The sequence below is a fragment of the Neoarius graeffei genome, chromosome 4 (assembly GCF_027579695.1).
Source record: "Neoarius graeffei isolate fNeoGra1 chromosome 4, fNeoGra1.pri, whole genome shotgun sequence".
NCBI lineage: Eukaryota > Metazoa > Chordata > Actinopteri > Siluriformes > Ariidae > Neoarius > Neoarius graeffei.
In genome coordinates, this window is record NC_083572.1 from 64,120,634 (window position 1) to 64,146,476 (window position 25,843).

A 25,843-nucleotide genomic window follows, 5' to 3' on the forward strand; every position below is an offset into this window, starting at 1 on the left:
TTGTTGGATATAGTTATAAATAGATATTGACTAATATTATTTAGGTTTTCTTGAAATTTACGTCAAAGATCTTTTATGTTTTGGAAATATTAATTTGTATGGAAATATTTTCTGGGCGGCATGGTGGTGTAGTGGTTAGCGCTGTCGCCTCACAGCAAGAAGGTCCTGGGTTCGAGCCCAGCGGCCGGCAAGGGCCTTTCTGTATGGAGTTTGCATGTTCTCCCCGTGTCCGCGTGGGTTTCCTCCGGGTGCTCCGGTTTCCCCCACAGTCCAAAGACATGCAGGTTAGGTTAACTGGTGACTCTAAATTGACCGTAGGTGTGAATGTGAGTGTGAATGGTTGTCTGTGTCTATGTGTCAGCCCTGTGATGACCTGGCGACTTATCCAGGGTGTGCCCCGCCTTTCACCCGTAGTCAGCTGGGATAGGCTCCAGCTTGTCTGCGACCCTGTACAGGATAAGCGGCTACAGATAATGGATGGATGGATGGAAATATTTTCTAATAAATGGAGTATTCGAATAATTTATTGTTTTCTTATCATTATGCAGTAAATTGTAATCAATTTAAGACTTGTTTAATTTTATTATTATTAGATGATTGATTGATTGATTATACATAATTTGTAAGTATAGCTACAGATTGGTATCAGTCTGTTTCTAAATAGTTCATTTGGAATAGCTACATGTAAATCTCTGCTCCATCCATTAGGTTCATTTCATTTTTCATTCTGTGCATTTGTTTATTTATTTTTTTTATATATAGCTGATCTGGAACAGTACATGAGGGTTCACATGCCTCCGGGCAACAGGAAATGACTTTACTCTTGTGGACCTTGACCCACATGCTGTCTCCATCTCTCTGGAAACCAGAATGGTTCTGTCATGTTGTTATGTACACTTTGTTTTCTTCTCTGTTATGCATGCATTGTCTATGTATTTTCTATTTGGTTAAATAAATTATTAATAATAATAATAATAATAATAATAATAATAATAGGGCGGCACAGTGGTGTAGTGGTTAGCGCTGTCGCCTCACAGCAAGAAGGTCCGGGTTCAAGCCCCGTGGCCGGCGAGGGCCTTTCTGTGTGGAGTTTGCATGTTCTCCCCGTGTCCGCGTGGGTTTCCTCCGGGTGCTCCAGTTTCCCCCACATTCCAAAGGCATGCAGGTTAGGCTAATTGTTGGCTCTAAATTGACCGTAGGTGTGAATGTGAGTGTGAATGGTTGTCTGTGTCTATGTGTCAGTCCTGTGATGACCTGGTGACTTGTCCAGGGTGTACCCCGCCTTTCGCCCGTAGTCAGCTGGGATAGGCTCCAGCTTGCCTGCAACCCTGTACAGGATATGCGGTCATGGATAATGGATGGATAATAATAAAATCTGCACTAATCTTCCTGAATGTACCCATGATAATAAAATGTATTGAATACTGTACATTATAATTAAAACACAAACACCCCCACAAAAATCAACCGTTCACACACTGACATACATACGCACACAAATGCACACATAGACACATGTTTATAAATAACACATCCAGTTTGTGTTTTTTCTCAACAATTAAATGAACAATATGTCCAGTTTTGTGTAGCTTCCTAGGCAGAGATATGACCGTACCGATCGGATGTGCGTGGTAATATGGCGGCCAGATGGCTTCACCCTGACGAGCCAATTAGCTCTCCAGATATTTAACGCCGAGATCAGTGATTGAAATGCACTGATCGATATAGAGTATGTTGCCTTTTAAAAGCTCTTTTAGTGAACACTTAGCTTTCGTTGGTCAAATTGCTCCTCTTATGGACAACCGCCAATTCGGATTCCTGAACAACAAGTGATTTTCTTTTCCATTTTTCATTAAAACAGTGTCAGCATTTAGCCTAAACCAACTGTTATTTGATAAGGAAGCAAAGCCTTTCCCACAAAACAGAATGTATAGTGTTCACCAGAAAATACCGCAGTGATATTATTAATATATATTTTTGTATATTTAGCTATGCCCTTGGTAAACAGGTATTAATGCATTTACTGTTTAAACATGTCAAGGTATGATAACCTTGTCTAAGTAATTTGAGATTTTTTTTTATAAAAAATTGGAGTCCTCCGCCTCCAGCCTCTGTCTATGGGCATTGGCTCTCCAGTGGCGTTGGAAAAGGAAGAGGCCCAGCAGCACCAACACACACAATGCAAACACAGAACCTGCAACCACAGCAGCCAGCTCCACTGGTCCCCAGCCATCCATCTGCTCTGCCAAGTCAGGCTGTACGGTCACTAAAACAGAGACATGGCATAATAATCATCATCACTCCACCTCACACATCACTCAAATCTTAATACTAATGTAGTATCAATATTTATACCACAGCACTGTTTAATTCTCTATTCAGACTGGGCTGGAGGTGTTGATTAAGTAAAGAATAATATCCAGCAAGTTGGTCATTATTATGAAATAAACCCTGATAATGTGATGCAGGACCCTGATGCAAAGCAGTGGGATCTTTAATCACCCTGAAGGGGTTTATTTTGCAATAATGACTGGCTTACTGTGCATTATCCCACCTATTACATAGCTAATTCCTAAAAAAAATAAATAATTTGACACAAATATTGATTTAAAAATAATTTTATCGCTTCTGCTAATGATATGGTCCATAGTAACGGTCTGTTATACAGAAATAACAGACCATAGAATGCTGTAATTGACCAATTAGAATCAAGTATTCAAATGAACCCGTGTAATAGGTAAAGAATAACAGCAGTCTGGAGTGTACCATTCAACTTATAGAGGACATCATCATCGCAACTGCGGATTTGTTTATGTGGTCATATTGCCGGGCAAGCTTTGTGTCTGACAGCAACTGGCACAAGTATGACTGGTACACAAGTGATTGTAAGCCAAATTCAGTAAACATCTACAGATAAACTTGTAGAATCTACGTCTAAAAGAACAATCCAAGAGACCTGTAGTGCTTTTGGATGTAATAACAGACGTGGAGATAAGCCTGGTTTAACTTTTCACTGCTTCCTGTCAAACCCAGAAAGACGAGAAGAATGGCGAGCTGCAGTTAAACAGGAAGACTGGATGATAAAACATTCCCATGTGTGTGGAGAACATTTTATATCAGGTTACTGTGAAAGCTCTGCGACGTTAAAATGTTTATCTGGATGTAGGCTTTGGACCAGATATATTTTATTAGACCCAATGCTTGGCGAGACTAGCAGCATGTTTGTTATGTACTGGTAATGAAAACGAGGCTAAACACCATAAAATATGCTAGATCTAGGCCCTGGCTTGTTTATTACTATTAGAAGTCCATACTTGAGCTTACCTTTGTCTTAATAAAGTATTTTTCTTTATCTGGAATTTCCCATCACATTCCAGCATGAAACCTGCCTCGAAATATTGGTAGGCATCTGTACTTTTGTCTACCTTTAGCATCTCCGGTGTATTTAGAAGTCCCAAATACTAAATAGTTCAGGATGTCATAGTGTCCCAAATCCGGTAGCTGGTTTGCTGAACACTTTTCAAGTGGAATAAATACATTTGTCGGTAAATTAAGAAGCCTTTGTTTTTTATTTTTGTCACATGTAAACTCAAACACAACAAAATTCAGCCTCTGTATTTAATCCATCTGAAGCGGTGAACAAGTATGCGTGCACACAGAGAGAGAGAGACAGAGAGAGGGAGTGAGAGAGAGAGAGAGAGAGAGAGAGAGAGCAGTGTGCAGAATAAATAATAAATAAATACATTTGTGGGTAAATTGTATGGATGTGTGATGCCTGCATGTTTCAGCTTTTTGATGTAGCATGATCTGCTGGTATTATGTACATTTTTAATCATTTCAGAGATTTTGTACTGATTGCAGTCATCTCAATTTTCATTATTAACTGTTGCAGCTGTTTCTTTGTACAATATGGCGGATGCTGCGTGCAAAACAAAAATCTGTGATGTTAGTGAAAGTCCTCTATACCATAAATTAATGTAGTTTATTAGATGCAGGGCGGCACGGTGGTGTAGTGGTTAGCGCTGTCGCCTCACAGCAAGAAGGTCCGGGTTCGAGCCCCGTGGCTGGCGAGGGCCTTTCTGTGCGGAGTTTGCATGTTCTCCCCGTGTCCGCGTGGGTTTCCTCCGGGTGCTCCGGTTTCCCCCACAGTCCAAAGACATGCAGGTTAGGTTAACTGGTGACTCTAAATTGAGCGTAGGTGTGAATGTGAGTGTGAATGGTTGTCTGTGTCTATGTGTCAGCCCTGTGATGACCTGGCGACTTGTCCAGGGTGTACCCCACCTTTCGCCCGTAGTCAGCTGGGATAGGCTCCAGCTTGCCTGCGACCCTGTAGAACAGGATAAAGCGGCTAGAGATAATGAGATGAGATGAGAATGTTAGATGCAATGTTGTGGAATGTCCACAAGTGTTAGTTCCTCTTATCACTTACACTATAACAGTGACAAACTTTTGTTTCCTCACCTGCCTCTCTCTCTCTCTCTCTCTCTCTCTCTCTAAAACCACAGCTTGTCATTTTACCAAGAAACTGGAAAGCGAAAGTATAAACTCCTCTGTTCTGAAGACTTTTCTGTGCTGGAAAACTTTGCCAAGCACCATGACTGTTATAAAGTGCTGACACCTGAGAATCCTTCCATAAATCCTTCCTACAGCGTATAGTGAGGACAGCTGAGAAGATCATCGGAGTCTCTCCTTCCTCTATCACAGACATTTATACCACACGCTGCATCCGGAAAGCCACCAGCATTGTGGCCGACCCCACACACCCCTCACACAATCTCTTCACCCTCCTGCTGTCTGGAAAAAGGTACCGAAGCATTCGGGCCTTCACAGCCAGATTCTTCAACAGTTTCTTCCCACATGCCATCAGACTCCTCAACTCTGAGGGACTGGACTGATTCTCACGGACTGTTGAACATACAGTACCACTCACACTGCAATCTTTGCACAATGGACAATAATGCACTATTGCCTTACAATGTTTACAATGTCTCTCGTGCACACAAAGTTTACATTTATTTATTTCCTTTCATATACTACCTCAATATGCACACTCAACTCTGCACCTGTGTCTGCACTTTATATTGTTTGTGTCGTTTATTGTTTGTTTACGTTTTAACATGGGGCGGCACGGTGGTGTAGTGGTTAGCGCTGTCGCCTCACAGCAAGAAGGTCCAGGTTCGAGCCCCGTGGCCGGCGAGGGCCTTTCTGTGCGGAGTTTGCATGTTCTCCCCGTGTCTGCGTGGGTTTCCTCCGGGTGCTCCGGTTTCCCCCACAGTCCAAAGACATGCAGGTTAGGTTAACTGGTGACTCTAAATTGACCGTAGGTGTGAATGTGAGTGTGAATGGTTGTCTGTGTCTATGTGTCGCCCTGTGATGACCTGCCGACTTGTCCAGGGTGTACCCCGCCTTTCGCCCGTAGTCATCTGGGATAGGCTCCAGCTTGCCTGCGACCCTGTAGAACAGGATAAAGCAGCTAGAGATAATGAGATGAGGTTTTAACACTGTTAGGACCGATATTTTATTAAATCGATTGCTAAAACTTGATACTAATGGCCAGTTTCTGTTATGGATTAAGGATTTTTTAACTGACTGTCCTCAACGAGTGTTTGTACAGGGTAACATATCTGATGAGGTTATTTTGAATACAGGGGTGCCTCAGGGCTGCGTCTTGTCTCCTGTTTTGTTTTCCATGTACATAAATGAAATGCAGATTTGCAACAGTAATTTCAGCCTGTTTAAATATGCTGATGACATGGGAATAATTGGTCTAATGGTCAGAGGAAATGGAGAGCTAGAGAGCAGGGGCGGTCCTGGGGGCGGGCCGACCGGGCAGCAGCCCGGGGCGGCATCGCGGAGGGGGCGGCACGAGCGCGGGCGCGAAAAAAAAAAAAAAACGGTCCCCCCAAAAAAAAGTTCCCCCCAAAAAAAACCCCCGAAAAAAAAAAAAACAAGACAGGTGGGGGGTGGGGGTGAACATTTTGGATGGGGAAGCCCAATACCAAAGTTGCGCAGGTGACGTCATCAGTGTGTGTGTGTGTACCTAACTTGTCGTAGCCCCATAATATGCACAATCCCGCCAGCAGAACGTTGTACTAGTCATCAAAAAGACTTTACTACCATAGTACTGCACTACTATGACATTACACAGAGTCTTAAGTAATACATTACGACTTGATCATTGCCATTCTGGTAACAGCAAATTTATAACGGGCCGTGTCCGCGACGTACAACACACGACGAGAAATGCTTAAACGACCATGTAAAGCTGTTAGTGTTGTGACGTTCGCGAATGAACCGATTCTTTTGAACGGCTCCTAGGCATGAACGATGAGAACCTAGTCTTGAGCTGGGGGAGCCGTTCTTTCTGTCGTTCTTTTTTGCCCAAGGACAAGAAGTAGGCTAAACAGCATTTGCCTTTTATTTATTCAAGTTTTATCTGTTTGCCTAATAGTTCAAATTGTTTTGTATATAGTTTATAATGTTGTTGTGCGATATTAATGATAATATTGTGGGAAAACTACTTTGCACAGACGTTCATTTAATTTATTCTTTCGTCATTTTGTTTGTTCTGCATGGACATTCATTGAAGCCCTCATTGTTTTTTAATGGTTATTTATGAGCGTTTAGGGGTTACAATAATGTAAGCCTAGGTTGCTTTATATAAAAGGTATGTCCAGAAATATTGATGTCACTGTCTAAGCAGAGGGATCTGGCTTCTTTAGGCTACATCCACATGACAACGGCAGCGAGATGTTATTTAAAAATATATCGCGTCCAAATGGGCAACGATCAGTAAAATATCAGGTCCATATGGCAACGCCAGCAGGGGGTTTTGCCCGGGGAGTAAATCACTCTAGGATCGCCACTGCTAGAGAGGGCCTACTTTGAGCATATTGACCGCCTTGTGGCATGGTGTGGGGAGAGTGCTCTGCTCCTAAACTCTGACAAGACCAAAGAACTTGTTGTCAGCGCTAGGGGAGGGCAACCTTCATGTCAGCCAGTCACTATTGGGGGCCAACATGTTGAGATTGTGAGCAGTTTTAAATACTTAGGAACTATCCTGGATGGTAACTTTAGTTTTAAAGAACATACAGATTACATGTTTAAAAAGGCAAGCCAAAGATTGTTTCTTATTAGGAAACTCAATAGTTTTGACGCAAGCAAAGGAATTCTGAGGATGGTCTATATTAGTCTGTTGGAGAGTGTTATCATGTACAATATCACATGCTGGTACGGGAATCTTGGGGCTAGGAGCAAAACCAAGCTCACAAAAATAATTAACACAGCCAGTAAGATCATACGGGACCCCCAGAGGCAGCTTGTGGAACTATACATAACTCAGACAAAGAGGAAAGCTTTGCAAATAGTTCAAGACTCCTCACATCCATTTCACCATGAATTTGAAAAACTCCCATCAGGAAGACGATACAGGGTACCCTCAACAACAAGAAACATTTGTAAGAAATCTTTTATACCATCTTCCATTATTTTACTAAATAAATAACTAGGTGCCAACTTCCCCTTGTACAATGACACTGCTGGGACTTATGAATGAATGAATGAATGAATGAATGAATGAATGAACCCTTTATTGTCACTAGTCACAAGTACCAGCGAAATTGGCCATCAACCCGTCCTTACATATACACATACATACAATTGACAGAGGGGGAGTAGACAGGACAGGAAGACAGGGATGAAAAGAAAAAATACAGAGTAACATGAGGAGAGAGGAGGAGAAAAAAGCAACCCCCACACTATGCTCCTGTGAGGAGTACAGTGTGGGAACATTTAAAAAAAAACACCTCAGCACATAAGCACAAAATAACACATGTATTTATTATAGTGTTTCTATTTATAATGTTATTTATATTGGGCCACTTGATCTTGGGGTCTGTAAGCCCATGGGGTGAGAAGCTCTTGTGTGTCTGTTGTACTGCTGTGAAGTCTTGTGTATATGTATTATATGTTTTTATGTTTTGTGGGGCCAAAGATGAATTTCCACAATGTGGACAATAAAGACTTCTATTCTATTCTATTCTATTCTATTCTATTCTATTCTATTGTGTCATTTGCTGTCTGCAGTGTTGCACTCGTTGCACTCTTGCACTTTATGTTGTTATATGTAGACTTGTAGTCCTGTGAGGTTTAATATAGCATCATGGTCCTGGAGAAACATAGTTTCATTTTAACTGTGTACTGTACCAACTGTATGTGGTTGAAATGACAAATAAAAAGACCTTGACCTAGACCTAAATTTGAAATAAATGTCTCCTACAATGATCATATACATTTCTTTGTTAACTTCTTCTTCTTCTTCTTCTTCTTCTTCCAGCTGTTCCCATTAGGAGTCACCACAGTGGATAATGTCCCTCCATCCCCTCTTGTCCTCTGATTCTTTTTCTGTCACACCAACTGTCCTCATGTCCTTCTTCACCACATCCATAAATCTCATCTTTGGTCTTCCTCTTTTCCTTCTACCTGGCAACTCCATCTCCAGCATTCTTTTTCCAATATACACCACTTTTTAAATCTGGAAATTCTGAAACGATCAGTAATTACAGACCAATCAGCCTTCTTCCAGTCCTGTCTAAAGTTCTAGAGAAGGTTGTCCTAGAGCAACTCCTACATCACCTGGAAGTAAATAATTTTTTACACCCTTTACAGTTTGGTTTTAGACACAAACACTCTACAGAAACAGCTATTTGCTTATTATCTGAAAATATCAAACAATCACTTGATAAAGGGTATATAGTTGGGGCTGTTTTTCTTGATTTGAAAAAAGCATTTGATACAGTGAATCACGACATTTTGATCTCCAAACTTTCAAAATTCAGTTTGTCTAAACGGACATTGTCTTGGTTCGAGTCTTATTTGAAGGGCCGCGAACAGTGTGTCACAATTAATAACATAAGATCTTTATCCTGCAAAATGGATACAGGAATCCCACAAGGGACTGTTTTAGGCCCTGTACTCTTTAGCCTGTACATCAACGACCTGCCAGACATATGTCCAGATATAGGCCTTCAAATGTATGCTGATGATACAGTGGTGTATGCATCTGGTAACACCCATGACTCTGTATCAGACAAGCTAAATACAAATTTAACTAAAGTATCAACATGGCTTGAATCTTCCTGTCTAACACTAAACACTAAAAAGACCAATTCAATTAGCTTTTCAATTAAGAAAAAAGCTATAACCAAATCTTTGAATGTATATTTTAAAGATGAATTTATTGAACAAGTACCAGAGGTTAAATACCTGGGAATAATTCTAGACAGTCAGCTAAATTTTAAAACTCACATTGTACAAAAGCCCATCTGATATCCTTTTATGTTATGCCAATTATTCAGTTTCCTATTTTAGTCAGGCAGTTAATTGGCCACCCTTTAGACTTTAGGACCCTTTTAGGCCCCCTTTTGCATTTGTCAGTAGCAGAAGGCAAGGTCAAGGTGGTAACAGCAGTTGGATCATATCTGCAGTCTTTCACAGATGTTTCATAGTTTTGTGTGCGTGCATCTACTGAACCACACATACATGCACAGAGACAATGTTTATTTTGATATAAAGAAGAATTTATTCATGTGTGTTGTGGGTGTAAAGATAAATAAAGAAGACCTTTGCTTGGAAATACTTCTTCCTCATCATTGTTCTGATCGGACAACCTGTAGAGCTTGCTAACGGATTAGTAGCCAGAATTCGTTTTACTTACACATATTTTACATGGTCCTTCGAGCCGGATACAGCAAGTTCTATAGCTAACCAATGTTGAAGCAAGCAGAAGGTGACACCCATCAGTCACCCACAACACAAGAAGCACCTCAAGCTGAGAGTGCACATACTCCAGAGCTGAGGAGGCATGCATATCAACTCGCTGAAGAGAATGCTAGGCTGAGACGCTATATAGAGGAGATGGAGGAGCAACAGAGGTCTCGGTGCATGAGACATGAATATCACTCACTCCCAAGGCATCGAGCTTCACGCTCTAGATCAAGCTCGCCGCTGTCACAGGAAGGGGAGACGCTTCAAAGATATCATCAGGATCCACGTCCTCCACAACCTGTAGCTGAATTGGCAGCCACTGAGAGCAACCAACAGCATGCACTAAAAGGAGAGGATATTGATGAGCTCACTAGTGGTTTTGATGGGTTACTACGCCATCATGGGCCATCAACTAGAGACCACTCAAGCCGAAAAAGCTGCTATCCTCAGTCACCTCCTCGCCGTAGCCATTACTCACCTACAGGTTCCCGTCATGATTCAACCTGGGGTATGTCACAATGTTTCCGTAGATCATTCTATGTGCATTATCATCGTAGCCCACCTGCTGAGGGCTATACCAGGCAGTATAGATATAACTCTGAGAGGGGCTATGACCCAGGTTGGCATTATGGTTCTCGATATATTGAACCATCCTACTCACCTCAGCATCCGAGCTCTCGCTCATCTCGATGCTCCTCACCACCGCGTCCTGTAGAGACAGAGTTTTTCTATCGAGGTCCAAAGGCAAAGATCCCTGACTTCCAGCATGAAGATCCACGTGAGTTCAACAGGCTCAAAGTTGCTCTAGACAACCTCCTTCCCCCAGACGCAACGGAGCAATTCAAATTTAACATTTTAACGGATCACGGAGGACGCGTTGCTAGTTGCTGATTCTTACAGTAATAGCCGTTACCCTTACTCTGATACAATGGACGCTCTGACTGAGTTATATGGGCAACCACATCAACTTGCACTTCAGCATATCTCAAAGCTAATGGAGGAGCCAAATGTCAAGATGGGCGACACCAAGGCATTCAAGCGATTTGCGCTCAAAGTGCGAGCATTAGTAGGCATGTTAGACCAGCTTGGCTATGCTGGGGATACAGAGCTATGATGTGGATCTCATGTTTCCTGTATCTTAGGGAAGTTGCCTTATGATTTAAGAGCGAACTTCAGGAGGTTTGTGGATCCCAAGAGGACTCCCATTCCCACTCTACTTGACCTGGCGAAATGGCTGGAATATGAAGTGATGATTCAAGTGGATACTTCACAGCCAACTGTTGAGCCTAGTAAGGAATGTCAGGGCCCCAAGGAGCAACGCAAAGACCGCAAGTCACAGCTTAAGTCCACGACCGTTCTTCACAGCACAGAGCAGGACAGTTCCCTGTCTGAACCACAGTTGGGTAGTTCAGACCAGCCTAGGGAAAAGCCAAAGAAATTCTGTCCTTTTTGTAACACCACAAAGCACTATCTGAACCAGTGTGCAAACTTCCAAATCCTTACTAAGGAACAAATTGAGAAGTGGATCAGGTGCAATCAGAGGTGCTGGAAGTGCGGGCGTGAACACTTAAGTGCAGAGTGTACTCTTAAGGCTAAGTGTAAGAAATGTGACAAGCGGCATCTAGAGATCCTTCATGAAGTGAATGCGGGGAGTAATAGTAAGACGACTACTTCTGTGAAGAACACGATTGGGTCAATGGAGAATTCCAAACCAACTAGCTCTACTGCTCAAACCCTCTATGTGGACAGACCTGCTGGTAGTAGTAAGGTGCTACTGAAGATTAGCCGAGTCATCTTGAGGAATGGTGACAACTCATTAGACACATATGCACTGCTAGATGACGGCTCTGAGCGTACCATTTTGCTGGATGAGGCAGCACAGCAACTTGGTCTTCAAGGTACGTCTGAAGAACTGTCTTTACGTACAGTACGCCAAGAGATGCACGTCATCAAGGGAGCCACAGTGTCATTTTCAGTGTCACCTGCTCACCAACCTGGGAAGATGTTCCTCATTCAAAGGGCATTTACAGCTAAAGAGCTTGGTTTGACATCCCATACTTACCCAATTGCTGCACTCAAGAAGTCATATCAGCACTTGAAGAATGTGCCTCTACAGCCTATTGACTGTGCGCAGCCCTTACTCCTTATAGGATCAGACCATCCACATCTCATCATACCAACGGAGCCTGTGCGTCTTGGTCCGCCGGGAGGGCCTGCTGCCATTAAGACCCAGCTGGGATGGTCACTCCAGGGGCCTTCTAAGCTCGTGAAGCATAGCCTCACCACTCAGCAATGCCTTTTAACATCCATCACCTTGAGCAACTCTGAGTTACTACAACACGTCGAGAAGCTGTGGCAATTGGATACTTTGCCCTATCGTAGTGAGAAATTCATGACGCGCTCAAGACAGGATGTAAAGACCATCCAAATCCTCGAGGAGAAGACCATCAGAGTGGAGGTAGACGGAGTTTTGCGATACGCCACACCACTGTTGTGGAAAACTGATCTACCTCCGTTGGTTGCTCCAAAGGAAGCTGTGATGGCCCACCTGCGTGGTACAGAGAAGAGGCTTGCTGCTGATCCGGACAAGGCTGCCACCTACAACCAAGAGATCAGCAAGCTAGTCGAGGCAGGCTATGTGAGCAAAATCCCACTAGAGGAAGTAACCAACAGTCTTGGGTGGTATATCCCCCATCATATGGTCCACCATAATGGGAAGAACAGAATCCTCTTTAACTGCTCCTTTGTTCATAGAGGCATTAGCTTGAACGATTATCTTCTCCCTGGACCTGTGCTGGGTGCCACTCTGCTTGGGGTTCTCCTCCGCTTCCGAGAACATGCCTTTGCAATCAGTTCTGATATAAAGGGCATGTTTCACCAAGTCCGCCTCCTCCCAGAGGACCAGCCACTGTTGAGGTTCCTGTGGAGAGAAATGCGAAGGAATGACCCCCCAGATGTTTACCAGTGGCAAGTTCTGCCATTTGGAACAACCTCAAGCCCTTGCTGTGCCACTTTTGCTCTTCAAAAGCATGTGGTGGACCACACTGAAGATGGAGACAAACTGCGCACATCAGTGGAACAGTGTTTTTATGTAGACAATTGTCTACAGAGTCTGCAGTCAGCTCATGAGGCTAGAGATCTTGTCGATAAACTGCGCCATCTCCTGGCCGAAGGTGGATTTGACCTGAGACAATGGAGCAGTAACTGCCCAAGTATCATCAGCCATTTGCTGTCAGAGAGTAGGTCTGAAAGTGCTGAACTCTGGCTCACCCAGAATGTAAGCAACCCAGAAGAAAGCACCCTCGGCTTGATTTGGCACTGCCAATCAGACACCTTAGGCTTTAAGCATGGGCAGCTTGAGCTTGATGCACAGCCTACAATGCGCAGTATCTATAGCATTCTTGCCAGGCAGTACGATCCACTCGGATTCATTGTGCCTTTTACCACCAGAGCCAAGGTCATAGTGCAGAAGCTCTGGGATCGGAAGCGCGAATGGAATGATCCCAACCTACCTTCTGATCTTTTACAAGAATGGCATTCCTGGGTAGAGGAACTTCCCCAGCTATTGCGTCTTACTGTGCCAAGGTGCTACACCACCCCTGAGCTGGACATCAACACCTGCAGATATAGTGTCCATATATTTTGCGATGCTTCTGAAAAGGCATATGGCTCGGTAGCATATCTTCGCACAGAAGACACCAGTGGATGCGCTCAAGTTGCCTTTGTTGCTGCCCGCTCAAGAGTGGCCCCCAAACGGCAATTGTCAATCCCAAGGCTGGAGCTGTCTGCTGCTTTAACAGGTGCCCAACTGGCATCAGTTCTGAAGAGAGAGTTAACTCTGAATGCCCACCATTACATCTACTGGACAGATTCTATGACAGTACTTACCTGGCTGCAATCAGAATCCTGCAAGTTCAAAGTTTTCGTGGGAACTCGGATCGCCGAAATTCAGGAGCTAACCGACTCAGGGACATGGCGCTATGTAGACTCACAAAGAAATCCTGTGGATTACATCACAAGGGGAAAGACCCTGTCTCAGCTGACTGATGACAGTCTATGGCTTCAAGGCCCAGCTTTCCTCTGGCAACCGGAGACCTCCTGGCCTGAGCGACCACCTGAGTGTATACCGAACATTCCAGAGGAGCTGCGGAAGCAAGCCTTTTGTGGAGTCACAGCAGTCCATAGTGGTTCACTGCAGATTGATGTGAGTCAATACAGTACATTTCAGGAATTTCTGGAGGCTGTAGCCCGTTTAGCACAAGGGGCGGCTTCAGATTCCAGCAGCTTGTCAGCCGACGACTTCAGGAATGCTGAGCTGGATATTCTTCGCCAAGCCCAGGCAGAGTGCTTTGAAGATGATCTGATTCAACTTCAATCTGGAAAACCAGTAGCGTCAACCAGTAGATTAGCTACACTGGCCCCTGAATTTGATTCCAGCACCTGGTTAATACGCGTTGGAGGCCGCCTACGTAGATGTGATGATATAAGTCAAGACACTCAACATCCAGTTGTCCTCGACCCCACTCATAATATCACAAGGCTGATCATCCAACGGTATGATGAGGAGCTGCAACATCCTGGGCCAGAGCGAGTCTTCGCTGAAGTTAGGCGACGCTTTTGGATCCTGAGAGGTAGACAAGCAATCCGTAAGTTCCAGTACAAATGCCCTGAATGCCGTAAGTGGCGTGGCGCACCAGACATTCCACAGATGGCCGATTTGCCTCCCTCCAGCCTAAGGCTTTACAAGCCCGCCTTTCATTCAACTGGAATAGATTGCTTTGGCCCTTTCCAGATCCGAATGGGAAGGCGTAATGACAAGCGCTGGGGCATCTTGTACAAGTGTCTTACCACCAAGGCCGTTTATATAGATCTCCTGTCAAGCATAGACTCTGATTCGTTCCTTATGTCACTACGTTGTTTTGTGTCCAGAAGAGGTAAGCCACACGAGATCTTATGTGACAGAGGGACAAACTTCAGAGGTGGTGATGCTGAACTGAAGGAGGCATTTCAGGCCCTCCAACCTGCCTTGAAAGAGAAGCTTGCTGCCCAGCAGATTGACTTCTGTTATAACCCACCTAGTGCACCGCACTTTGGTGGCTCCTGGGAGAGGCAGATACGGTCTATCAAGGCAGCACTGGCTACAGTTCTTGGAGCACAAACTGTCCCGGAAGAGGTACTACGGACAGTCCTGGTAGAGATTGAAGGAATACTCAATTCCAAACCTTTGGGTTATGTGTCCTCGGATATCTCAGATCCTGACTCTGTGACTCCAAATTCTCTTCTGATGGGGAGGACTGATGCTTCTCTACCCCAGGTGATCTACCCAGAATCAGAGTTGCTAAGCCGCAAGAGATGGAGACACAGTACTGGCTGATCAGTTCTGGGCCAGGTATATCCGTCATTACCTACCAAGTCAACAGATTCGTCAGAAGTGGCAAAAGGAAAAGGAAGATCTGACTGTTGGCACAGTGGTGATGATTGTGGATCCTCAAGCCCCAAGGGCCCTCTGGCTTGTCGGTACAGTTAAGACAGTTCATCCTGGTTCAGATGGGAGAGTAAGGACAGCCGAAGTATTGGTGAAGGACCGGACCTACTTGCGACCGGTGGCAAGACTCATCCGACTTCTTGCACTCCCAGAAGACCCAGGATAGATGGCCTTCCAGAAGCAAATCTGCACAGCAGATTTGGGGGCGGCTGTACAAAAGCCCATCTGATATCCTTTTATGTTATGCCAATTATTCAGTTTCCTATTTTAGTCAGGCAGTTAATTGGCCACCCTTTAGACTTTAGGACCCTTTTAGGCCCCCTTTTGCATTTGTTAGTAGCAGAAGGCAAGGTCAAGGTGGTAACAGCAGTTGGATCATATCTGCAGTCTTTCACAGATGTTTCATAGTTTTGTGTGCGTGCATCTACTGAACCACACATACATGCACAGAGACAATGTTTATTTTGATATAAAGAAGAATTTATTCATGTGTGTTGTGGGTGTAAAGATAAATAAAGAAGACCTTTGCTTGGAAATACTTCTTCCTCATCATTGTTCTGATCGGACAACCTGTAGAGCTTGCTAACGAATTAGTAGCCAGAATTCGTTTTACTTACACATATTTTACACACATTAAAAAAATCTGTAAAACTGTTAAAGCTAATTTAGGTTGTTTTAAGCTGATCAGAAACTGTCTGACCTTTAATTGTGCTCTACTCTTCCTGAACTCTATGTTACTTTCACACATGTCATATGGTGCTACTACTTGGTCCCAAGCAAATCAAACAACCATTAAAGCAATAGAGAGTCTTTATAATCAAGCCTTAAAAGTTTTGGACAAAAAACAGATAAGGTACCATCATTGCAAAATTTTAAACAAGCACAAGATCCTTAGTTTTGCTAATTTTATTGTTTTTCATTCTGTAAAATTAGTTTTTAAATGTCTAAACAATCTTGCTCCTTTGCCCCTTGCTAGACTCATAATAAGATCATAGAACAGATCCATTAGAGCAGTGTCAAGCGGCAACTGTAGAATTCCATTCTGCAAAACATCCTTTGCTCAGTCAGCCTTTTCAGTCAAAGGTCCAAAACTTTGGAATTCTCTACCTGATTATTTGAAATCACTTTCAAGCTTCACTATCTGTGAAGATACTCAGTCATCCAGGTACATAGTAAACTGTGGTTGGTAGAAGAGAGCAACTGGACTTGCTTGAAAAGTCTTGAAGACGTTTCGCCTCTCGTCCGAAAGGCATCCTCAGTTCTGTCTGTCTAATAGGGAGTATCAAGTATTTATCCTCTCATGGATCATCATAGAATCCGAATCAGAATGCTGATGGCTGCATTGTAGGTGGCTGATAGATGTCATAGACACCCACCTCTGTTCAGTGATGGTCATTCCAGGTTGACAAAAATGAACGATCCTCTCTGGCTAAGATGTCTGCCAGTTTTCTGGAAGTCCTCTCATACTCCCGCACCAGTCGAAGGGAACTCATCCCAAAGTGCGTAGAAACATATCTGTGAAGATACTCAGTCATCCAGATACATAGTAATCTGTGGTTGGTAGAAGAGAGCAACTGGACTTGCTTGAAAAGTCTTGAAGACGTTTCGCCTCTCGTCCGAAAGGCATCCTCAGTTCTGTCTAATAGGGAGTATCAAGTATTTATCCTCTCATGGATCATCATAGAATCCATGAGAGGATCTATGACATCTATCAGCCACCTACAATGCAGCCATCAGCATTCTGATTCGGATTCTATGATGATCCATGAGAGGATAAATACTTGATACTCCCTATTAGACAGACAGAACTGAGGATGCCTTTCGGACGAGAGGCGAAACGTCTTCAAGACTTTTCAAGCAAGTCCAGTTGCTCTCTTCTATCAAGCTTCACTAATTTAAAAAAAAAAATTACAAAATCTTGGTTAATTCAACAACAATCATGTAGTCATATATAGTCTTTTTTAAAATTTTATAATGGATTATTGTTATCAGAATTTTTTTTCCCTCATTTTAAAAGCCCTCCTAGGGACAAGTGTTGAAAATTAGCATTTGCTATAAACACTACGATACAAGCATGGGATAGGCTGTTCTCTTACGGTATATGTGTACTGTTTTGTCTATGTATATTGTATCTGTCCCTATCAAATAAACCAAAAGAAAGAAAGAAAGAAAGAAAAATGCCCAGGATCTCTCTTCTGTCCATGTCCAAACCATCTCAATCTCACCTCTCTTACTTTCTTACAGCTTCTTTCCAAAAGCCATAACCGCCCTGAACTCAGATATGCTCTGACTTTATAGTCTATTTTATTTTACTATTTACTATTTTACTAATTTATAAATATGCAGTACTTTATAAGGTGACTCTCTATACAATACTTTTATAATGTGCAATACCACACTCCAAAATGTGAAATGCAACACATACACCTCAGGACTGTGCACCTTACACACAGCACATACACCTCAGGACTGTGCACCTTACACACAGCACATACACCTCAGGACTGTGCACCTTACACACAGCACATACACCTCAGGACTGTGCACCTTACACACAACACATACACCTCAGGACTGTGCACCTTACACACAACACATGCACCTCAGGACTGTGCACCTTACACACAGCACATACACCTCAGGACTGTGCACCTTACACACAACACATACACCTCAGGACTGTGCACCTTACACACAACACATGCACCTCAGGACTGTGCACCTTACACACAACACATGCACCTCAGGACTGTGCACCTTACACACAACACATACACCTCAGGACTGTGCACCTTACACACAACACATACACCTCAGGACTGTGCACCTTACACACAACACATGCACCTCAGGACTGTGCACCTTACACACAACACATACACCTCAGGACTGTGCACCTTACACACAACACCTGCACCTCAGGACTGTGCACCTTACACTCAACACATACACCTCAGGACTGTGCACCTTAGGCAGCTGGGCCATAGAAGGTTCACACTGCACGCTGCATGCTGCACGCTGCATGCTGCATGCTGCACGCTACACGCTACACGTTCACGTGAAGAACCGGACCCTGGGCCATTAAACTTCAACTTTTCAAGATAGTCGTCCATTTTATCTCCCTAGACCCGTTCTGATTGGCTGGCGCGGCGGTGACCTTGGGGTCATGCATGCATTGACTGGAATTTCCATCTTCACGCCTAGAAAAAAGTGTGCATGTTCATTTCTCGCTTCACGCGTGAAGTGTGCAGCGTGCAGCGTGCAACGTGAACGCCGTTCTATGGCCCAGAGCAAGTCATGCTACGTTTGTCCACTTTTCTTTACACGCGTGTAGCGTGTAGCGTGCAGCATGCAGCGTGCAGCGTGAACCTTCTATGGCCCAGCTGCCTTACACACAGCACATACACCTCAGGACTGTGCACCTTACACACAGCACATACACCTCAGGACTGTGCACCTTACACACAGCACATACACCTCAGGACTGTGCACCTTACACACAACACATACACCTCAGGACTGTGTACCTTACGCACAACACATGCACCTCAGGACTGTGCACCTTACACACAACACATACACCTCAGGACTGTGCACCTTACACACAACACCTGCACCTCAGGACTGTGCACCTTACACACAACACATACACCTCAGGACTGTGCACCTTACACACAGCACATACACCTCAGGACTGTGCACCTTACACACAACACATACACCTCAGGACTGTGCACCTTACACACAACACATGCACCTCAGGACTGTGCACCTTACACACAACACCTGCACCTCAGGACTGTGCACCTTACACACAGCACATACACCTCAGGACTGTGCACCTTACACACAACACATACACCTCAGGGCTGTGCACCTTACACACAACACATGCACCTCAGGACTGTGCACCTTACACACAGCACATACACCTCAGGACTGTGCACCTTACACACAACACATACACCTCAGGACTGTGCACCTTACACACAACACATGCACCTCAGGACTGTGCACCTTACACACAGCACATACACCTCAGGACTGTGCACCTTACACACAACACATACACCTCAGGACTGTGCACCTTACACACAGCACATACACCTCAGGACTGTGCACCTTACACACAACACATACACCTCAGGACTGTGCACCTTACACACAACACATGCACCTCAGGACTGTGCACCTTACACACAACACATACACCTCAGGACTGTGCACCTTACACACAGCAGAATACACCTCAGGACTGTGCACCTTACACACAGCACATGCACCTCAGGACTGTGCACCTTACACATAACACATGCACCTCAGGACTGTGCACCTTACACACAGCACATGCACCTCAGGACTGTGCACCTTACACATAACACATACACCTCAGGACTGTGCACCTTACACACAGCACGTACACCTCAGGACTGTGCACCTTACACATAACACATGCACCTCAGGACTGTGCACCTTACACACAGCACTTGCACCTCAGGACTGTGCACCTTACACATAACACATACACCTCAGGACTGTGCACCTTACACACAGCACATGCACCTCAGGACTGTGCACCTTACACATAACACATACACCTCAGGACTGTGCACCTTACACACAGCACATGCACCTCAGGACTGTGCACCTTACACACAGCACATACACCTCAGGACTGTGCACCTTACACACAGCACATACACCTCAGGACTGTGCACCTTACACACAGCACATGCACCTCAGGACTGTGCACCTTACACACAGCACATACACCTCAGGACTGTGCACCTTACACACAGCACATACACCTCAGGTCTGTGCACCTTACACACAGCACATGCACCTCAGGACTGTGCACCTTACACACAGCACATGCACCTCAGGACTGTGCACCTTACACATAACACATACACCTCAGGACTGTGCACCTTACACACAGCACGTACACCTCAGGACTGTGCACCTTACACACAGCACATACACCTCAGGACTGTGCACCTTACACACAACACATACACCTCAGGACTGTGCACCTTACACACAACACATACACCTCAGGACTGTGCACCTTACACACAGCACGTACACCTCAGGACTGTGCACCTTACACACAACACATACACCTCAGGACTGTGCACCTTACACATAACACATACACCTCAGGACTGTGCACCTTACACACAGCACATGCACCTCAGGACTGTGCACCTTACACACAACACATACACCTCAGGACTGTGCACCTTACACACAACACACACCTCAGGACTGTGCACCTTACACATAACACATGCACCTCAGGACTGTGCACCTTACACACAGCACATACACCTCAGGACTGTGCACCTTACACATAACACATGCACCTCAGGACTGTGCACCTTACACACAGCACATGCACCTCAGGACTGTGCACCTTACACACAACACATACACCTCAGGACTGTGCACCTTACACACAACACCTGCACCTCAGGACTGTGCACCTTACACATAACACATGCACCTCAGGACTGTGCACCTTACACACAGCACATGCACCTCAGGACTGTGCACCTTACACATAACACATGCACCTCAGGACTGTGCACCTTACACACAGCACATGCACCTCAGGACTGTGCACCTTACACACAACACATACACCTCAGGACTGTGCACCTTACCTTACCTTGCAATAATTCAAATGTGTAATATTTTATCTTATAATGTGACTCTCTCGTGCAATAATTTACAATGTGACTGTCTCTGTGCAATAATTTATATGTGCAATACCTCACTCCATAATGTGTAACACAACACATACACCTCAGACTGTGCACCTTACACCCCCCCCCTTTTTCCCTTCCCCTTCCCTCCGTTCCTCTCTCTCTCCCTCTCTACACGCTGTTTGCACTGTTATTGGAGATGCTTTAATCTCATTGTACATGTGTATAGTGACAATAAAGGCATTCTATTCTATTCTATTCTATTCTATTCTATTCTATTTGTCTCCAAGCCGTCCTACATGTGCTGTCCCTCTAATATACTCATTTCTAATCCTGTCCAACTTTGTCACTCCTAACAAAAAATCTCAGCATCTTCAGCTCTGCTACCTCCAGTTCAGCCTCCTGTCTTTTTATCAGTGTCACTATCTCCAAACCATACAGCATCGCTGGACTTCCTACTGTCTTGTACACTTTCCCTTTCACTCTTGCTGGCAACCTTCTGTCACAAATCACTCCTGACACTCTCATCCATCCATTCCAACCTGCTTGCACTCTCTTCTTCACTTCTCTTCTGCACTTTCCATTACTTTATGCAGTTGACCCCAGATATTTTAACTCATTTATTTGTTAAACAAGTGGGGTTTTTTTTAATCCCTTCACTATTAGTCTTAAATAATGTGGAGCATCCGCCATACAAGTCCCTGTGTATGAGCTGTTACAATAGAAACAATAATGTATTAGAAAAAGAACATTAATATAAGCTAATTGTTCATGGTGCAGCCAGAACGCCTGTCCAAGCTGTGTAGTTATACAAAAATAACGCAGACCTTCTGACCAAACAGATTTGTATGAATTCAACCATGCTGTGATAATAATAATAATAAAAATTCCAGCTGGGGCGGCACGGTGGTGTAGTGGTTAGCACTGTCGCCTCACAGCAAGAAGGTCCTGGGTTCGAGCCCCGGGGCTGGCGAGGGCCTTTCTGTGTGGAGTTTGCATGTTCTCCCCGTGTCCGCGTGGGTTTCCTCCGGGTGCTCCGGTTTCCCCCACAGTCCAAAGGCATGCAGGTTAGGTTAACTGGTGACTCTAAATTGACCGTAGGTGTGAATGTGAGTGTGAATGGTTGTCTGTGTCTATGTGTCAGCCCTGTGATGACCTGGCGACTTGTCCAGGGTGTACCCCGCCTTTCGCCTGTAGTCAGCTGGGATAGGCTCCAGCTTGCCTGCGACCCTGTAGAAGGATAAAGCGGCTAGAGATAATGAGATGAGATGAAAAATTCCAGCCAGCCAACAATAGTTCAGGATGGAAGGTCTCATTCTCATTATCTCTAGCCGCTTTATCCTGTTCTACAGGGTCGTGGGCAAGCTGGAGCCTATCCCAGCTGACTACGGGAGAAAGGCGGGGTACACCCTGGACAAGTCGCCAGGTCATCACAGGGCTGACACATAGACACAGACAACCATTCACACCTACGGTCAATTTAGAGTCACCAGTTAACCTAACCTGCATGTCTTTGGACTGTGGGGGAAACCGGAGCACCCGGAGGAAACCCACGCGGACACGGGGAGAACATGCAAACTCCACACAGAAAGGCCCTCGCCGGCCACGGGGCTCGAACCCGGACCTTCTTGCTGTGAGGCGACAGCGCTAACCACTACACCACCATGCCGCCCCTAGGCTGGAAGGTTTACATCATTAATGTGGTCATTGTAATCTGCCATAATTTCTATAGTAACAGCTAATTTGCATGGAGGAAATTCACCATAAACAGATTTAAAGTGTACAACCAATGATATGGTTACATTCTCTCTGAGGAGATGCCTATTTAGCATTTTTGGAAGAACTTTCCTGTGGTAGTGCTTTGTAACAATCAGAGATCAAGCTGTAACTTTTATTAACTTATTAACAACGAGAGCATTTTTATAGCTGTTATAATGTAAGTGATAACAGGAATGACCTTGTTTCACAGATGATGATGGATTTAAGGATAGGAGATGGTAAAAACCAGAACCCTACGTAATGTGTAGGACACTTACCCGAGTGCACCTTGAGGTCGAGACTGTTACAGTAGTCCGTATAGCAGCAGTGGATGTTGAGCAGCCCCTCGGCGCTCAGACAGAAGAAGGGTTGTCCAGGAGGAACCAGCTTCTCTTTATCAATACAGATTTTAATGTGCTGCTCCTGGCCATCAATAAGGGAGGTTGAAGCCATGCAGGCCCCCGTCGTCTCACAGCGGTAGCCATTCTTTTCACACTGAGACGTGGTGCAGTTACACAACAGACCTAGAGAGAGAGAGAGAACAAGAGAGGCATGGACTTATGAAACCTATAGTGCTTCTCACAATCTCCTCACGGAACAGAGAGTACAGACTTTTCATATTGTTTTTATCCAGCACAGGACATTTAGGGCATTTTTTTTATCCACTGCCCATTCAAAAACAACAACCAAGCCAACAGGAGCTAATGGTAGTTGGGCTCCTTTCTTGTGAGTTAATCAAACGATTTATACAAGTGTCAAGAACAATAAAATCTACACCAAGCTGATAAAATGATAACATTGTCAAGATGTTGTTAATACAAAAGTATATGAGTTTGTTTTTTGCTGCATTTGTGCCATAAAATGAAACAGCACATCGTGGCTCTAGACATCAACAAATCAAATTATACTCTTTCTATTTTTTTCTAATTCTCTGTTTATCTGTATGATGTTTAACACTGTATGTGTATCCCATTTTCCTCTTAGCTTCTGTTAGTAACAATTTTGCATAGGTAACCCCCAAACCAAAAAAAAAAAACATATGAAACTGGATCAGTGGGAAAAAGGCCAATAGATTTCTGGAAAAGGGCGTGAGATTTATGGTTGCGTGTGTAAATGTTCTCAGGAGCAAAATGATACAGAACAAAGGCAGATTTAACAGGAAGACGTGGCTCAAAGTGCCAGTACATGAGCATGTTTTGACTGAATAAGAACAGAGTCAAACCACGGGTCCAGACAGTGCCATTATGTTCCCTGGCCAGACTGCAAACTCTAGTGCCAAATCTAGAATGCCTGCGTTATGGTTCTTAGAAAAAGCACAAAATAAAAATACATTGTATATTAAACATTGGGGGGCGGCACGGTGGTGTAGTGGTTAGCGCTGTCGCCTCACAGCAAGAAGGTCCGGGTTCGAGCCCCATGGCCGGCGAGGGCCTTTCTGTGCGGAGTTTGCATGTTCTCCCAGTGTCCACGTGGGTTTCCTCCGGGTGCTCCGGTTTCCCCCACAGTCCAAAGACATGCAGGTTAGGTTAACTGGTGACTCTAAATTGACCGTAGGTGTGAATGAGAGTGTGAATGGTTGTCTGTGTCTATGTGTCAGCCCTGTGATGACCTGGCGACTTGTCCAGGGTGTACCCCGCCTTTCGCCCGTAGTCAGCTGGGATAGGCTCCAGCTTGCCTGCGACCCTGTAGAAGGATAAAGCGGCTAGAGATAATGAGATGAGATTAAACATTGATGGTACTTGGCTCATTTCCCTGATTATTGGTGATTCAGTTTGGGCTAATTAAATAGGAAATATCTGAGAGACAGAAAAGTTAAGTTCCATTCCAAAGGTTACATTTACATTAACAGGTTTAAGTGACACAAATCCAACTTTCTGTCTGAGCCTCATAATCTGCATTTGCAAATTCCATCCATGTAGCCCTGCGATAGATTGGTGACCTGCCCAGGTTGTACCCCACTTCTCACCCAAAGTCAACTGGGATTGGCTCCAGCTCCTCAATAACACTATTGACACTCACACCTATGGGCAAATTAGAGTAGCCAGTTGGCCTAATCTGCATATTTTTGGACTGTGGCATGGTCGAGTGTCAGCTGTGGGCAGAAAGGAGTCAGACAGAACCAACAGGTAACGTGTGATGAGTTTTTCCCGTGTCTAATCACCAGCAATCTACTAACGTGTGTTGTTTTATGTGCTTGCAGAGAAGCCAGTGAGCAAACAGAGAATCAGCACTGTGTGTGTGTGTGTGTGTGTGTGTGTGTGTGTGTGTGTGTGTGTGTGTGTGTGTGTGTGTGTGTGTGAAGCATTAAAGATAGCCAAAAAAGCTCAAATTAAAATAACAAACTCCCCCAAGTTGTCACAAGCCTGTCTCCTGGTTCCTCATTTTCCCACATACCACAAGAGTGTTGCAGGGAGGAAACCTGCAGGAACAGGGAAAACATGCAAACTCCACACAGAAAGGCCCCTGTTAACCCTGAGGCTCGAACATTCACCACCCTGCATTTTCAAAATCTTTTTCTTTTTTTTTTAGTGAAAATGTACTCCATGCTGCTGTAGTTAATGCTAAATTCACTGCGACTGAATAAATAAATATGGAATCCAAATATCACCGACGTAAACGATCATTTACTCACCATCACATGCTCCACCAAATCCCAAAACAGCAAAACACACAATCAGGATTCGGGTTTTATCCATGATCAGAATCCTTTTGTGTTACGCATTTAAAATAGTGAAGTCACCCTTGATACTGAAGCTCCGAGGCATGTGTCAACAAATACTAAAAGACATTCATTAGGAATGTTTTACTGGAAACGCCTTGATGATAAACAAATGAATAGATCTCCAGTTTTCTGATTGGCTGACAGCAGGTGGTGAGAACTGCTCCTCTCCACTAATTATCAATACAGGGGCTCAACAAGGATGTGTGCTGAGCCATCTCCTCTGCTCCTTGTGACTGTGTGGTTTAAATACAACTCCAACATCATCAAATTTTCTGATGACACAACGGTCATAGGCCTGATTCCAAACAACCATGAGATAGCATACAGGGAGGAGGAGGTCAGAGCACTGTCACAGTGGTGCAAGGACAACGGCCTCTCTGTTAATGTTAAGAAAACAAAGGAATT

General features: G+C 44.4%; 1 protein-coding gene across 1 annotated transcript; it reads right to left on the bottom strand.

Moving 5' to 3' along the window:
• Window positions 1-631: 631 nt before the first annotated feature.
• On the bottom strand, window positions 632-25,475 carry LOC132884441 (activin receptor type-1B-like). Its single transcript, XM_060918283.1, has 3 exons — window positions 25,349-25,475; window positions 22,995-23,240; window positions 632-2,266 (listed from the first exon to the last, which is right to left on the bottom strand). The coding sequence occupies exons 1-3, from the start codon at window positions 25,410-25,412 to the stop codon at window positions 2,079-2,081; spliced, it is 498 nt and encodes a 165-aa protein (XP_060774266.1). The 5' UTR covers window positions 25,413-25,475; the 3' UTR covers window positions 632-2,078.
• Window positions 25,476-25,843: the final 368 nt, after the last annotated feature.